The sequence below is a fragment of the Cariama cristata genome, unplaced genomic scaffold (genome assembly GCF_000690535.1).
Source record: "Cariama cristata isolate BGI_N322 unplaced genomic scaffold, ASM69053v1 scaffold14791, whole genome shotgun sequence".
In the NCBI taxonomy this organism is placed as follows: Eukaryota; Metazoa; Chordata; class Aves; order Cariamiformes; family Cariamidae; genus Cariama; species Cariama cristata.
Window position 1 is genome coordinate 16,081 of NW_009597636.1, and position 15,882 is coordinate 31,962.

Genomic DNA, 15,882 nt, shown 5'->3' on the forward strand with positions numbered 1-15,882 from the left:
TATATGTGTGTTTCTTGTTTCAGCCAAAGATAGGAGGACACAGTGCAGTGCTTACAGTGTGTGCGCTAAGCCAATATGAAGCTTGCCGCCTCAGAGTTTTGCAATGAAGTCGTTTTTCCCTTTCTCTGCATGCATCAGATCTAAGGGTTAATCACTGGGAATTCTGATATAGGAAAAATAGCTGTGCTTAGTGCTTTCATTTTGCTCATAAAACTGAAATTGTCAGGCAGCACAAGGAATTGATGAGTACTTGAATGAGATGTGAGAATGCTCTTTATTGTTTTCCTGAAAGAGTCCAGGACCAAGCAGTATTTCACGTTCCAGTGTAGGAGTAGATGCTGCTCATTCCTTCAAATCCATGCTTGCAGACTATGCCATAAGAGATTACTGGGGAGTATAAGTACTGTATGATATTATCGGTATAATGCAGAGAAATAGTCTTGTGATTTTTTTTTTTTCCTTCTCCTCATGAGGCTGATAGCCAAACAAGGGAACAGCATATATGATTGTGGGTGACTCGTTGTAATATTAATGTATTTATCACCCTGCTCCTGAACCTTCACTTAGACATACACACTAATGTTAAATATATATAAAACCTTTTACTCTCTTCCTTTCAGACAGAGGTTTTACACATAAACTACCACTTTACTGTGGAAACCAGCATATCACAATACTTAGCTGGTAACTCAGCAGTACAATTTTTCTTTTCTATTTCTAGTTTCTGGAGATAAAATGGACAGTCTTTTCTGAATCTTTGAGCTCTGAGTGGGAGATCTTCTCTAGAGACATCAGAGTAGGTGGCTTGGGCTTGTGTATTTCTGCAATGTATGTAAAGTGACTGTGATTAAATCTGCCAGTGTTTGGCTAAATGCGCATTCATTCACTGAAAATTATGCTTGCAGTCTTTGTTTATTGCCCAAGCAAACTAAAGTCATGCAGTTTCTTCCCTTTTGTATAAGCAGTAGCATTGGAAATGTTCAAAGATCAAAAGATCTACAGTTCTGTCGTCTTCTCTAAAAAGATTGTGCGGTTGGAGAGTTTTTGGTTTTTTAATACTGAAGAACTGGAGCTGTGTTGCATTTATTTATACTGTGCTTTGAGCTGTCCAGAAAAGCTCCCACAAAGCTCATGGAATCAGTTAAATCAAACAGCAGACAGAAACTAAATGCTCAGCAAAGCTACAGGACAGTAAGCTGAAGCTGGCAGTCAAGTGAGGTCCATCAGGATCTACCCAGAGTGGATGCATCAAGGTGCAGCAGCAGGGCTAACAAGGATGCATTCAGTCTTGGATAACGGGAATCCGTTCCTGGAGCTTCAGAAAAGTATTGGGGCAATTCTGCATCGAGAGCCCATGGATATCACGATCTCCTTTAATATTCAACGTGATCTTTTTAAAAAATAGTGGCATAACCACACTAAGGTTAAGGTGTACTGTAAATGAAGCAGTGTAGGAGATGGAGATGTATAGAACTTCTAAGATGATGTCTTGGTTGGTTAGTTTGCTTTACGCTAGTGAGAAAGGAGTACCAGCTCTTTCACATTTAAAGAGCAGAACAAAATGAGCCCTTAATCAAAGACTTGGGTCTGGCCTTTTGGGGTGTTTTTCTTTTTTTTTTTTTTTTTAGGTTTTAGTTAGTTTGGTTTTTTCCTTGAGTTTAGTTTCTTTCCCCTTTCTACTTTTTGAACACTAAATGTTCACCAACGTGATAGACTATGTCTGTGGTTACAGGTAACTCTCACCCTTTCACTGTTCTGAATGTCCATTATCAACAAAATTCTCTGTAAAGTTACATTTTTTTCCTGCAAAAGGAAAACTCTTCCAAAACTTAACTTTTTTTAGAGAGAAAAAATGTCAACAGCTGTTGGAGAGGATACAGCCATGATCTAACAGAGGACAGGACCTCTGTAATCAAAAACATTTCCACAAGCTGGAACATATTAACATAAGGGATAAAAGGTGACAGTGCTAATGCTCCTTTAACATGATTTTTATAGGGTGAATGGGATTCTCAAGAACCACCCATGATGTAAAGATGTATGTTGTCTAAACATACATTGAGTAATTTACTTTATGTGGTAGTAGAATTTACCAGATGATGCAGACATTCTGTAGTAACCCTATCTGTCAAAAATTTTCTTCTGCTTTCCAAGTTTATCCTAAAAAAATCTATAATCTGAACACTGGAAAGCAGTACATTTAATACTGTGTTCATCTACCAGCTTATGTGTGTTCTTAAAGCACAACCTGAGAACCTGTTTCTTTCCACCTCACCCCCCAGAAATCCAGATTCCAGATTTGCACAAACTCTATGCCTTCTGCTTCTGTGAACTCTAGGGATTTAATTGTCAAATGATTTTTAACATTCAAATTCTAGGATTCTAGGCATGCTACAGTGTGTGAATTTCCCGAATGGTCATCTACTACCCTTTTTCCTCCATGGAAAGAGGAGAGAGTTAAGTTCAAGATTTGTTGCAGCTGGACTGTACTCAAGCTGATGGGAATGTAGTGATAAGAGGCAAAGAACTTGAATTTATTACATTTTTCTTCCTTTCCTGCTGCTGAGTACTGCAGTAATTTCACTGAGCTCATGTGTGTTTCCTAGTCAAACAAAATAAATGCATTGGAAAATATCTCATATAAAGTTTCTAATAAACTGTGACTGGGTAATGAAGTAACTCCCAACAGCCTGTGTGTGTTCAGCGCAAATAGAAGTGCTCAGGCTGTTTGGGTGGAGCTGAAGAAGGGTGTGGGAGACTCATGGCCTGGGAGAGCTGTTCCCTGCACCTTCAAAAGCTGGCAGCAGCCTCTCCAAGTCAGTGCCTGTGGCTCAGCCCTACCTTGACACAGAGGGCTTGCTGAGGGAGGTGAAAGGTAACTTGTCCTATTTTTTCTCACTCCCCTGAGGTTTCTGTGTAGTGACAGATACTGTACTGACCGGGTTTATTATGGTGGTACCTGAATAACTGCCTGATGGTAACAGCTTTTCTCTGGCTGTTGCCCTAAGCTGTAGGGAATTGTGTGCAAACCACATTTAAGCATGCTGAAATACTAAAGTTCTGCATGTTTTCGTTTAGGAAATTAGCAAAAAACCTCATCAAAGTGCTATAAAATTGGAAGATAACTTCAAACCATTGCAGGACAAGAAGAAGTATCGGCATAGACCCGAACCTCTCTTCATACCTCCTCCTTCCTTCAACTTCAGCATGTCCCACTCTGGTGCCATCCTGTACCAGAGTCAGCTTCGCTCTCCCCGTGTCCTCGGAGATCATCTGCTAGACCGGACGCATGAGCTCCCCCCTTACACTCCGCCACCGATGCTTAGTCCAGTTCGGCAAGGCTCTGGTCTCTTCAGCAGTGTTATCACTTCATCTCATAGCACCTCGCATACCCAGCTGCCACTTACTCCACTGACGCCTACTCCACGGGTGCTCCTGTGTCGGTCTAGTAAGTATTGCATTTACAGAGTGGCAGTACCTAGTAAATACCACTGTCCTCTCTTCTGGTGTTACCACATTGATGATTTTTATGTGTGCTCATATGCATGGCTAGTTCTGCTACTTCACAGGAAAAGTCTGTCTTTATGAGAGGTTTTGCCTTGGAGTTTGTAGAGGTGGTGTTAAAGTATAAAGTGAACACAGGCACCTAACCAGTGGGTAAGGCTGTGATCTTTCAACGTGGTCTGCCTCAAGAAAGGACCCCCATGCCTCTTGTTACATCTGGGCCTTTTGAAGTGGAGGGAAAAGACCTGAGACATGAGTTTTAAGTATTTGTTGTTTAGTGCCTCAGAAAAAAGGTGTCTAATCGTACATGATCAGGGCAGTAGAAACCTCTGCAAGTTAGGACATTTCTGTTACTTATGATGATTTAGACGGTTTCTATCTAAATATTGATAAAGGGTAATTTTTGCTTAAGAAACTGGAGTAATGTTGATGTTAATAGGAAGGTGGCGATGCAGCCCAGGAGGCGGAGCATTAGCAGTGATACAGTTCTTGCCAAAATACCCTTTTAAACTCAAACTCCAATCTCTTGTTTCAGATAGTATTGATGGAAGTGTCATTCCAGTGACGCCTGGGCCTGGAGAACAGACTGTTGAACCGTAAGAAAAACAATATTGTTTTTGTCACTGCTTTTATAGACTAGCTCCAGCCTAGAGCATGTGGCCTGAAGTGTTTCGAACTGGGCAGGTAGTGTTCGACTGCCTGAAATCATGTTGGGCTGGATGTGTTTAAGGTTGCTGTTGATGGTGACTGAGGACATTGGGAACAAAGTGGATGTAGGAGATACAGATGTCATGGCTCAAAAATGCTGGGAGAGGCTTGGTGGGAACCACTGAAGGTGAAACAACTGTTAGTGGTGACTGGGAAGAGGGCAGTGAGCAAAACATATGCTGCTCCAGTACTCTTGCTTTTATATGTGTATATTAACTGTGGAGCTTTGGAGAGGTGTTAACCTGGTAGGTTTCCCAGGGCAGACTGCAAACAGGATTGTGCCTCAGCAGTAATGTCTTTCTGCTCTCTGCTGAAGAGTGCTGTTCTCTATGGAACAGAAAGTTGCTGTTTTACCTCTTTGCTAGTCAGCACACGTATAGGCTAGCTTGGGTTGTCCATAAGGTATGATGTCTCTGTATAGTTTAAATTGTGTATTGAAATTTTTGTTTTCCCCTCCAAGATATCCGTTTGAATATTTCTAATATTCAAAATACTGATGCCACTGAGAGTAAAGCATTGCGTAAAGCAAGCTGACACAATTTCCTGCCACTCCAGTGTAATAAAAGTTTTGTTGGAAATGAAGCAAACGCTAATGTGACTTCTGTTTTTTCTGCACGTTGTGTAGTTGAATACTTGTTTATTTGTCTTTATAGACGAATCAATATTGGGTCCAGGTTCCAGGCTGATATTCCTGAGCTGCAGGACAGATTGCTAATGGAGAAAGATGTGCACAAGGCTACTTTGGTTTGGAAACCATGGCCAGAACTGGAGAACAAAGTCTTCCAACAAAGAGGTACAATGACTTGACATTTTAGAAGTTCATATGTCAATCCATGCCTGTTGAAGAAATTCACATTGATTTCTCATGTGTATACTGTACAAAACGTTCAAGAGAGTATTAATTACTGAGAATGCAGAGCAAGAGGCCAGAACTGCCTGTTACACGTTCAGAGTAACAACATTATGTAGTGGCACTTACAGCGAAGTCTGAATGAACTGCTTGCTGGCAGCTGAGGCGAAAAGGTCGTTGTTGGGAAGTGGGGGTTTTTTGAGTACTGAACTTGCCTGATAAGGGCAGAGGTCACAGATGAGAGGCAGCTGATGCCTCCTGGGCCTGTCCTGTGACTGTAACTGAGAGGAAATGTGACAGGCTTAGTGTCTACCAGTCCCGAGCAGAGTTTGTTCCTGCTTCCAGCATGGTTCATTTCTCTTTCTCTACCCTGGCTGGAGTGTTGGCACAGCAACATCACTGGCCTGTGCAAGCCACTGCTTCACAGCCAAAACTCTGCCTCTGGCTCTGCAGTAGCCTGTCCCATCCCAAGGATGCGCTCTGCAAATCCCATCACATTCCCTCGTCAGTGACTGATTCTTGAACCAGGAGATGAGGTGCTGGGGAGAGAAAGTACTGAAAGCTGCTGCCCTGAACTATGTTGTCTTTGAGTGGCATTACAGAATCCTTGGCTCTGGATGTTTGACTGATAGACTAATGTATTAGCAGTAAAATATTGACTTGTTTTTGACAGTGGAAGACCTTTTAAATATGAGCTGTTCCAGTGTCTTACCTGGTGGAGGAACTAACTCAGAATATGCTTTGCACTCTCTCTTTGAAGCAAAAGGAGATATTATGGTAAGATAAGAAGCTGAAGGGGGGAGATACAATCCTCTTCTGCAGATAAATTAGCATGCTTTATTAAATGGATTTAGATATGGTTATATAAAAAAGAGATTTCTGATTGATTTGCAGTGATGCTTTAAACATCCTGTAACATTTTTGGCGAATTACTTTTCCCTTTCATTCTTTAATAAATTTAAATTTCAAAGCAGTGCCTCTCTGAAGGCTTACTGTATATTTCATATAGATAAGATTACTTAGTTTATAGCCTTGGGGCTTTAAATGTCTCCCAGTGCTTGCTCCAGCCCTGATATTTCACAAGCTTTATATTTGGTCACAGAGAGCTTTGTCCTCTTCTAGCCCTTATAAAAAACCTTTTTTGTAGCAGCAATCACATCTACTTATTTGTTCAGAACTGTGAGGTAATTGCACACAGTTCTCATATAAATAATGCATTTCAAGTATTTGCATTAGTTTAGTGATGGGAATGTTATTCACTACAGCAAAACATCCATTTTGCTCAGTGTCAGGGAAAGACAAGGCCTGACACCAGTTCCTGGAAAGCCAATTTAAAACAAAATGCAACAGAATACAGGGCTGGAATGAATCTCACAGGATTCTCTAATACAGTGGTTTTTAGCTTATGTCCCAGTTTCCTTAGGCTCTTTTAGCTGTATCTGAGGGGTCTGACACAGGTGACCGAACTTACTGTCAGGATGTGAAATTTGCTATACAGAGGGGTCTGCATTGTCAGGGAGAAAATTTTAGGGATCCACAAATCATCAGTCTCCCTGATCCAAAGGAGGATTAACTATACTTACTGTCATTTCCTGACAGATGTTGACCTAAACAGGTATTCTAAAAGACTTCATGCTATTAAATATTAATACTATCAAACCAACCGTTAAATATTAGTATTAATTAATGCTGTCAAATCAAACACTATAAACATACTTGTATGTGGCAAGCAGAAGGGAGGGAAGAGCTGGAAGTTGCTAAGTAGTAGCCACATTTGTGCTAATTAAGGCCGGACAGGTGTGCATTAGGTGCTCTTCTGTGAGGTACAGCATAAATGGGCCTTGGAGAAAGTTGATGTGATGTAGTATGACAGAAAAGAAAAAAAGAGAGAATTAATTCATATCCTTGTACCAAGTAATCATCTAAATGCAGTTGTATGCAGCAGCTGACTGCATTTGCTAGTTTGTTTTTCTGTGCTTTTTCTTTTAGGTTGCTCTTGAGAAGCTGCTGTTGAAAAGGCCAGTGAGATTAAAGTGTCATCCTTTGGCAAATTACCACTACGCTGGTAGGTTTCCTTGCAATCTCTGTATCTGCTGGTATCTAGAGTCCAAGGCTGGCATCCCAGGCTGGAGCATGGGATCACGCTGCACTCTCTGCTGTCTGGTGCAAGGATGGCAGCATCTAATGGAGAAGTGATACAGACAGTGCTGAGTGATAGTTCTGGAGCTTTTTGTTACAAGTTTGGCAGTTTTGTTTTGTGGTTTTGTTTTTTTTTTTATCCTGACTGATCCGTGTTGCTCTGTAGGGTTCTACAAATTTAAAATTGCCTTGAGTAATTTCTTTTCCTCTTTTAAACTAAAATTTAATTTGTTTATCTCCTTTTAAAACTGCTATTCATAGATTATAATTTACTAGCAGTAAGGTCATTATTTCAAATGTCTGCCATCATGCCTTCCTTTTTCTGAGGTGATGGTGCATGATAAATAAATATGATAATCATGAACATCCTTCCAAGAGGCAGTGCTGTAACTCTTGCTAGTGTCTTAGTACTAAATACAGAACCTCTCTTTGCATGAATCTAGCTGAAAAGAAACAGGTCTAGGATGGTGACTTCTTTAACACACACAGCAAGAACTGCGTTTTTGTGATGAAGGAGAAGTGACCTGTGAAGTATGCAAAGTGGTGGTCAGCCATTGGACTGAAGTTTGATGGCAGCTGATAATGAGAGTGAATAAATCTCAAGATCAGGTTTTGAGTCTTGTCTGGCCGAGATGCGTAGTGCCTTTGATAAGGCAGTCCAACAGGTGGACGTGGGGGTGGATGGAGAAGGAGGATGTCAGCTAGGAACTTTGACCAGGGTCTCTTGTCTGAAGAGATGGCACCAAATCGTATGTGTGAGACAGTCCAGGGTGTGAGAGCAGGAAGATGAGATAACCCAGCAGCCTTATCCTCACTGAGCAATCTAATTAGCAGAGCAGATAAGAAATTTCTGCCTGTGTGGCAGAGGAGGAGGGACAGTCTTTACTAAAGCAACTTCACAGTAGTTTCAGAAAATGTTTTATTGTGATGCAGGGAGGAGCCAGGAGAGACTGTTTTGTTTAATCTTCCACGTGAGATGACACTAATCCTTGTTAACTAGCACTGAGACCTGTGGACATCAGTGTATCCCTGTTTCTTAAGCAGGAAAGGAAGTTTGATTCTGCTTAACACAGCATGAAACAAAATCTCACCAGTATGGATTTAAGTACCATAAAATAACAAGACAAAGCATTACTTACTAACGCTCTTGAACACAAAATGTGATTGCAGCTTTTATTGACAGCCACACTCTAGCACCATGCAACAGCTCTTGAATAATACTTTATTTGTGGTTGATAATCAGCCCCTCGAGGCGTATGGGAATCTCTCACAATCTAGTGGATGAAAAGCTTAATATAACTTCAAGTGGCATTTGCTTGGGTTAACTCTTTGGGCTTTCTGCTCCGTACTCAGAAAACACAGCTCTCAGGCACCACCACATTTAAAGCTGGAATAGACCAAAACAGAGCATGGCACTGACTCATGAGAATTAACTGATAGCACAAACAGTAAATATCCAAACTCATCCTTAGCATTGCCCTTAAAAGAGGGTACAAGCGAATAGCACACTTTTGAAACCGGTTGACTTGTGAGGGAAGCAAGTTGTAAAACTTGAGGCTTTTCTGTTATGTGCCAAGAGAGCTGGGCATGTTGACCTAGGGCTGCTTGGAAGAACACCCTAATCTGTCTATCCTAATGCTTTACCGTCTGTCAGGATGGTGTTTTAGGAAAGAGAGAGGGAACACATATCTAGTACAAGAGGAGCACTGCGGCAAACACTTGGAATTGTTTTCATTTGAACAGTGGAATTTCTCAGGTCTGAAGTTCTCCTGCAGTGAGAATTGCAGGAGAGATGGTCTCTGAAATAACGTGCTTCGGGCAGTCTGGAAACTTTTTGTGCATACTGTGGTAGGGTGTGGATCAGACCCAGCATACGCTGTATGTAATGGATTTGAGCCACCTCTTGGGGGGCTCCCTGGGTGTAGGTGTAGCCCCCTTGAAACCCACAGGTTGGGCCCAAAGCCCCCAAATTTGTAGAAGATATTTGTTGTCAGTTAATCAGTGCAAAAACAAAATGTAGAATAATTGTCTAAACATAAAGATCAGCTTTAAAATGTTATCTGTATTCCAAAGTCCAAATTTCTTGCTGCATTGCAGATCTTTCTCTATACACGTTCTCTGTATCTCCCTCAAGCTAACAAGAGCAAAAGCGGTTTCCCAGCAACCAGAGTTAAAAACAGCTTTTCTTCTGTTTCTTTTCCTACACAGGATTTATTCTGTTAATTAAGTTACTTCCAATTAACCCGCATAATCTTATAACGGTCTCTGCTAATACCACAGCTATGGGGGAAACTCTGTAAGGCCTGAATCCTCCACAGGTGTACAATACAACTAGTTCATGGAGGTGATTCTATATTACTATTTGTTAAAAAAAATTTTGTTTTAGAAGGGTGGGGTGGAGGCAGGAGAGCATGTCTAGAGAGGTTTGCCAAAACCTAAACTCTCTCCTCTGGTATTGTCATGCTTTTTAAAGTTACATTTTGGCATAGTAGAGCAGGCCACTGGACTGAATCAGTGCATTTACCCCTGCCCAAACGGGGAGGGTAAATGCAAATGATGGGCAAGTTGCGTAAGAAGGGAATGATGCTGGTTCAGGGTGGGAAAGATGGCAAGGCAGTGTGTCAGCAAAAAGATCTTTGGGTGATAACAGAATAAATAAAACTCGTGGCTTGAAGCCAGTGCCTTTCTCTGACACTTAAGAGAGCTTTAGTATAAATCTCTGTGGAAATGACTAATGCATGCTTATATCCAGTACTGGAAAAGCCTGCAGAAAACAGGTTGCAGGAAAGTTAATTTTGTTCTCACCATATGAAGGAGCAGTGAGATACCTGCTCTAAGTGTGTGAGCATGGGAGTTGACACTGAAAAGCAAAATATTTGCAGTTGTTAAAAAAAAACAAAACTATATTTATTTTTATAGACATAAGTAGTCTGTAGAGTTCAAAACCATGCATGGTGCCAAGCCGAAGTTAATTGAATTGAGTGCAGAGGCAAGCATTTCTATGGAGAATGGTAATGTTGACAGGAATATTAGGGATTTTTTTCAATAAAAGTTTTAGATGTTTCAGAAACTCTCAGCAAACTGAAGTAGAACCTTCTCACAGTGTAAGTCATTCGAAAGGCATCTGCTTTATAGCTTCTTGCATATCCTTCCTTTAATGTATGTAATGCTGCCCACTCTTACAAACAGGACACTGCTTTGCAGTAGAGCAATCCTGTGTTCCTTCTGTTTAACTAAAACTGAGGAAGCACAAATTCATTTCAATTTAAATGTTGATTTCACATTTTCATGGGCAGTTAGGCTGGTGAAGCAAACAGAGAATAATAATATTTGAAAGTTTTATATACAGTTTCCATTAAATGATCAGAAAGCATTTTGTGCGTATTGCACGTTGCTGCAGTCTCTATCTACTTGTGACCTCTATCACAGAGGATTTAAGTATCTTACCTCAAGTCATGCAGGTGAAGAGCTGCAAAAGGACCTTATAAGAGTTATTACCTGGAGAACAAAATGCTAGATGAACTTCTGTGTAGCTGAACGTAAAGTGGCATGTATGGGAATAAGCAATACCGGCTTTACATATAAAATTACGAGCTCTGTGGTGATATTTCTCAATTAGAATGAGACCTTGGGGTTATAATGCTAGTTCTATGAAAGCATCAGCTCTGTATTTTACAACAGCTTAAAAAAAAACCCAAGTCAGATGTTAAGATAGAGAACGTGGTGATGCCACTGTGCAAGTCTGTGGATTGCTTATATCTTAACTATTACATGCCTTTCTGGTCCCTTCATCTCTACAGGAATGTTTTTAGCACTGGAGAAGGTTCAGAGAGGGACAGCAGTAATGACCATAGGTGTGGGAGTGACATAAAGGACATGCAGTCCTGAATAGCATGGAGATGATGATCAAGATTGGGTTCACTTTCTCTTCCACTTGAAGAATGAAGGATCATCCAGTGAAGCTAGTGGAAGCCAGGAAAAAAAGAAAAGGAAGTGGGTCTTGCGGAGGGTCTACTGATCTGTGAAAGTCCTCGGCAGAGGATGTTTTGAGTGCAAGAAGTTTAATTGGTTGAAAGGAAGAGTGGGTTAGCACTTACAGGGATAGTTAGTAAACAGGCAAATTGCAACAGACTCAGGAAATCCCCTGTGCTGAAAGTGGTCAGAGGTTAGGAAAAATTAGGGAGAGGCATTGTATTTGCTTGCCCTGATCTTACTGTTTCCTAGGCAACTGCCTGTGACCACTGCTGGAGACCAAATACTGGTTAGATGGACTTGAGATCTGAGTCAGTACAGTCGTATTTGGGTAGCAGCAATCACTAGCATGTGCTTGAGGTTTCCCAGTTTTTGTTTCAGATACTGCATCTACATAAAGGTGGTGGGGTTTTATTGTTTATAATGAATTCACTGGGTTTTTTTTTAAGGCTCTGACAAATGGACACATCAAGAAAGGAGGCTGTTCAAAGAGGCATTGTCCACCTACAGCAAAGATTTCATATTTGTACAGAAAATGGTAAGGTTATTTCTGTTCTGTCAATTGTTTCTGCATTTGCTGTATTCTGTTCCCCTTCATTTTCCCTCCAGTGCCAGACCAGCTTATTGCAGGCGTAGAGCCAGCAGCGGTTAAGAGGACACAATAGAAGTGGTATATTCCATTTGGTATACCTACACATGCAACTGCAGCACCAGTAAAAAACAGTTAAAAATAAATAAATAAAATCTGTTCCTCTTGTTATTATATGTAAAAGTTTTCACACCTAGAATCCAAGCCATGGCGTTCCATGTGTGGGACAAGTATGGTGCTCTGCCATCGTCTTGGTGTTCTCTGGCAGTCTGTTAGAAGGTACCTGAGTCACTGGCATTGAGCCTTGCACCAGAAAGGGCTCAAACCTGTTAGAGAGTACAAATTTGGGCTTAATTTTCATGTTCTGCCACAAAGCAGAAAAGACAAGGTGTATACATCTCAAGGCAGAATACCTTACTTGTTAGCTCAAATGTTGAAAAAGATTTGGATTTATGGGAACCAGGTTTTAATCCCTGGATTTCTCAGTGGTGTTGTACACTTGAGCTACAAAAGTATATTCTTGGTCATTTTCTGACTAGAGTCTAGAGAATCCCAGAGAAATGTACTGAAGCTGAAATAGTCAACACATTTGACTGGAAAACAATTAACTAAAAAAAATTATTCTACAAGAGTATTCCTGTTGTAGTCAAACTCTTTTTCTGTCCATTTGAATGTTTGAGAAATAAAGCCTGCCTCTTGGAATATATTAAAGTTGTTTTGCATGAAAGCAAAAAATTGAGATTGGACTACTTCTGCAATTACTTAACTACAGGTTAAGTCTAAGACGGTTGCACAATGCGTGGAATACTACTATACCTGGAAGAAAATCTTGCGTTTGGGACGGAAACACAGAACACGTTTAGAGAGAAAAAGAGAGGAATGCCTGGTAAGTCTAAAAGAATGTGAGAAAGTTTGACACTTTAACTTTTACGTTTCTTCTGTTTTGAGGAGGAGGTTGAACTAGATGACATAGGTCTCTTCCAACCGAAATTATTCCGTAATTCTAAATTGTGTTCTGTGTGAGCATTCTGTGACCTCAGCTACATCAAGATTTTGTGTTCCTAGACTGTAATAGGATAAAAGTGTTTTGACTAGTGCCTTATCTAACTCTAGTCCAGCAATTATGGCTTTTGCTCCTGATGAAGCAGGTAAACCTCTGTAAATTATGCCTGTGCCTGTGTGTGCTCCTGAAGGCTGCTCTAATATTCTAGTACAAATACCCTCTTCACAGACTGGCAATACAATTCTTTGTGTGCAAGGTCTGCATTACTGATAGTCTAAGTAGTCTTAACAGATGTGGTGTGTTTTGTTTGTTTGTTTGTTTGTTTTTTAAATAAGTCATTTGACTGTGAATATAGTGTATATTGCCATTCTAATAGCCTGGGGAGAGTATTGCAGCTTGGCATCTGTAGATTCTTGGAGCCACAGCTCTGTAATACAGATGGAGGGTGTTTTGAGCACTGCAGTGAAGCTTCATGAACTGTAGCTTGTCTATTAAAAGGTGGTAGTTCCAGCAAGACCAGAAGTTCATTCAAGATGGGAAAAAATGCTGAAACCTGGAAGCGGACTTCACTAAGCAGTATCCTGTTCCAGTACTGTCTATGTCCTACTGTCCAGTACTGTCTGTGTTTGACCATATTTCTATTATTTCTTAAACGCACTATTTCAGACAAGTGGAGAAGAGGAAGTGTTAGAGGAAGATGAAGAGATCGAGGACGACAGAAAGGAAGAAAGGGAAATGCAGAAGTCTCCTGACCCACCAGCTATCCCTCTTGTTGGACCTATAGATCTGCCTGCCCTTCAGAGTCTTTCGCTTTCTTCATCCTCCTTCATCTGTGAAATGCCAAACTGTGGCGCTGTATGTGTGTTTCTTATATTTAATAGCGGGGGGGGTGTATACTAGTGAACTGTAATTTTGGAAACTGGGGTTTTAGACTATTCCTGGCCAGTAATATCTCCTGAATATCTTTGGACGAATCATTTTGCCTGCTTTTAATTCTCACCTCACAAAATACAGGCAATGTGCTGAGGCATACATAAAATTAAATCCTGAGATGTCGTATCAATTAGAAATACTATATCGTAACAGCTCTGACTTACCTTTTTGTTATACAACTGTAGTAATAGCATAGCTCACTGGTTTGTTTTATTATGACTATGTTTCTTTAACTCTAGCGGGTTATAGCTGAGAGCAAGCAGCATTTGACCAAGTAGATTGTGCATATTAGACATGTACAGTTGTTCTGTGGTAATATGTATCCAGCATACTACTTTCTGAAGTTCCTGTTCCAGTACATTATTTCCTAATTTTTGTGGTTTGTTTTTTTTTTTCTTCCCTCCACTCTACTTTGTCAGGTGTTCAGTTCCCGACAAGCGCTAAATGGCCATGCTCGCATTCATGGAGGTACGAATCAGGTGACAAAACCACGATGCACCATTCCAGGCACTAAGCAGAAATCTGGTACGCAGAGCGGATACTGCTCCATCAAGAGTTCACCTGCCCACAGCACAACAAGTGGTGAGACCGACCCAACGACAGTTTTTCCTTGCAAGGAGTGTGGCAAGTAAGTGAATATGACTGTCTGCAGTATCACATTACATTTGCCTATTTATATTTCAGATGAATAGTGTTGCAATAAAATCTTTCTTTTGCTTTGGTCTCAAAAGAACAATTTCCCTTTAGACAACCTGTCCTCTTACCAAAACCTTCAGACACTGGTTTGTGTGAAGTTTTGGATGCTTCCCCTGCAGTATTTACTCTTAATTTTCCTGAATCCATTTAGTTGCTAGAATTTCTGCATCTCCTTGCTTCATCAAAGACTTGCATGTGACAGTGGGCAACTTTCTCTGTGTTTCTGTGCTTGACTTTGTCCATGCTAACATGGGTTTCCTTCACTTTTTCCCTGTTGTGCAAGATTGTTGTGAAACTAAGTATGGGGAGAATTAGGATGGCATAGATACTGAAACAACTGTGGGAGCTACAAAATACCTCTGGCAGAGGTGGAGTAGGCCATTTTGATACTGTCAGGATGTATAAATCTGGTAGTCTGTCTCTGATATTCTCACTATGGCATTGCAGACTTCACTGACTTCTATTTCAGGACAAGGAAGCAAATGTACTGATAGGTTGTTGAGTGTTTTTTGGCTCACTTCATCAAAAGCAGTGCATTTTTATCTGATTTTTTTCCCCTATCTTTAAAATTTAGGGTGTTTTTCAAAATCAAAAGCCGCAATGCTCATATGAAGACTCACAGACAACAAGAAGAACAGCAAAGGCAGAAGGCTCAGAAAGCTGCTGTGGCAGCAGAAATGGCAGCCACTATTGCAAGAACTACTGGGCCAGTTGAGCATAGTTTGATCCCTCTGGATCACATGAGTTTGGTTAAACATGTTGAAAATGTTGGTGACATTGACGATGATGTTGTTCAGGAGCTGGGTGATGTCATGGAAGAGAATGAAGTCATGGATGCTGACCTTTTATTGGATGATGAAGATGCAGATCTACTGCAGGATGATGCTGAGTTGTAAATAAAGTTGATAAAGACAGCTACTGAGCACACCCTGAATGGATCGATCAGGAAACCTAGACTGCTTGTTTATTCCCCACTGATTGTAAACTACCTGTTGAAAATTATAATTCTTTTATCCAGGTCTAGAAAAAAAAGAAGAAATCTGCTTTTTTCTCTTTTTTTAATTAATTTGTGTTTTGGGGGAAAAAATAAATAATTGGTACAAATATTCTTATAAGGTGTTTTTATCTGAACTCATTTTGCTGATAACTTCCAAGGCCACTAATTACAGAAGGTCATGGTTCTGCTATCACTTCCCTCCGGATGGTCCCAGTAGGATCTTTAGTGTTTAACTCTTCCAAGTTTCTTTTTACCCCAATTACAAGAATGATCTTCACACACTTCTGATGGAGCGTTGGGGTTTTTTTTGTCTATACTGGATGACTTCCAGCATCTTCTAGAGACTGAATGCCATATCTATTAAGGAGATGATTACGTTCTTTGTCTTTGTGCTGTCATTTTAAGGGAGGTGGAGGGGAAAAAAGAAAAAATCTGATTTAACTGTGAAATAATTACAGGAGTTACTGTATCATCTGTAGTATCACAGTACT

General features: G+C 40.5%; 1 protein-coding gene across 1 annotated transcript in view; it reads left to right on the forward strand.

Annotated features, from left to right (window-relative positions):
• Positions 1-15,502, forward strand: part of TRERF1 (transcriptional regulating factor 1) — a 20,023-nt gene extending 4,521 nt beyond the window's left edge. Inside the window, exons 5-14 of the mRNA XM_009708978.1 lie at positions 3,079-3,448; positions 4,040-4,100; positions 4,866-5,005; positions 5,736-5,839; positions 7,052-7,127; positions 11,623-11,711; positions 12,535-12,648; positions 13,432-13,620; positions 14,118-14,326; positions 14,969-15,502. Coding sequence (XP_009707280.1) covers positions 3,079-3,448; positions 4,040-4,100; positions 4,866-5,005; positions 5,736-5,839; positions 7,052-7,127; positions 11,623-11,711; positions 12,535-12,648; positions 13,432-13,620; positions 14,118-14,326; positions 14,969-15,290 — 1,674 coding nt within the window. The 3' untranslated portion in view covers positions 15,291-15,502. The remainder of the gene's footprint in view (positions 1-3,078; positions 3,449-4,039; positions 4,101-4,865; positions 5,006-5,735; positions 5,840-7,051; positions 7,128-11,622; positions 11,712-12,534; positions 12,649-13,431; positions 13,621-14,117; positions 14,327-14,968) is intronic.
• Positions 15,503-15,882: the final 380 nt, after the last annotated feature.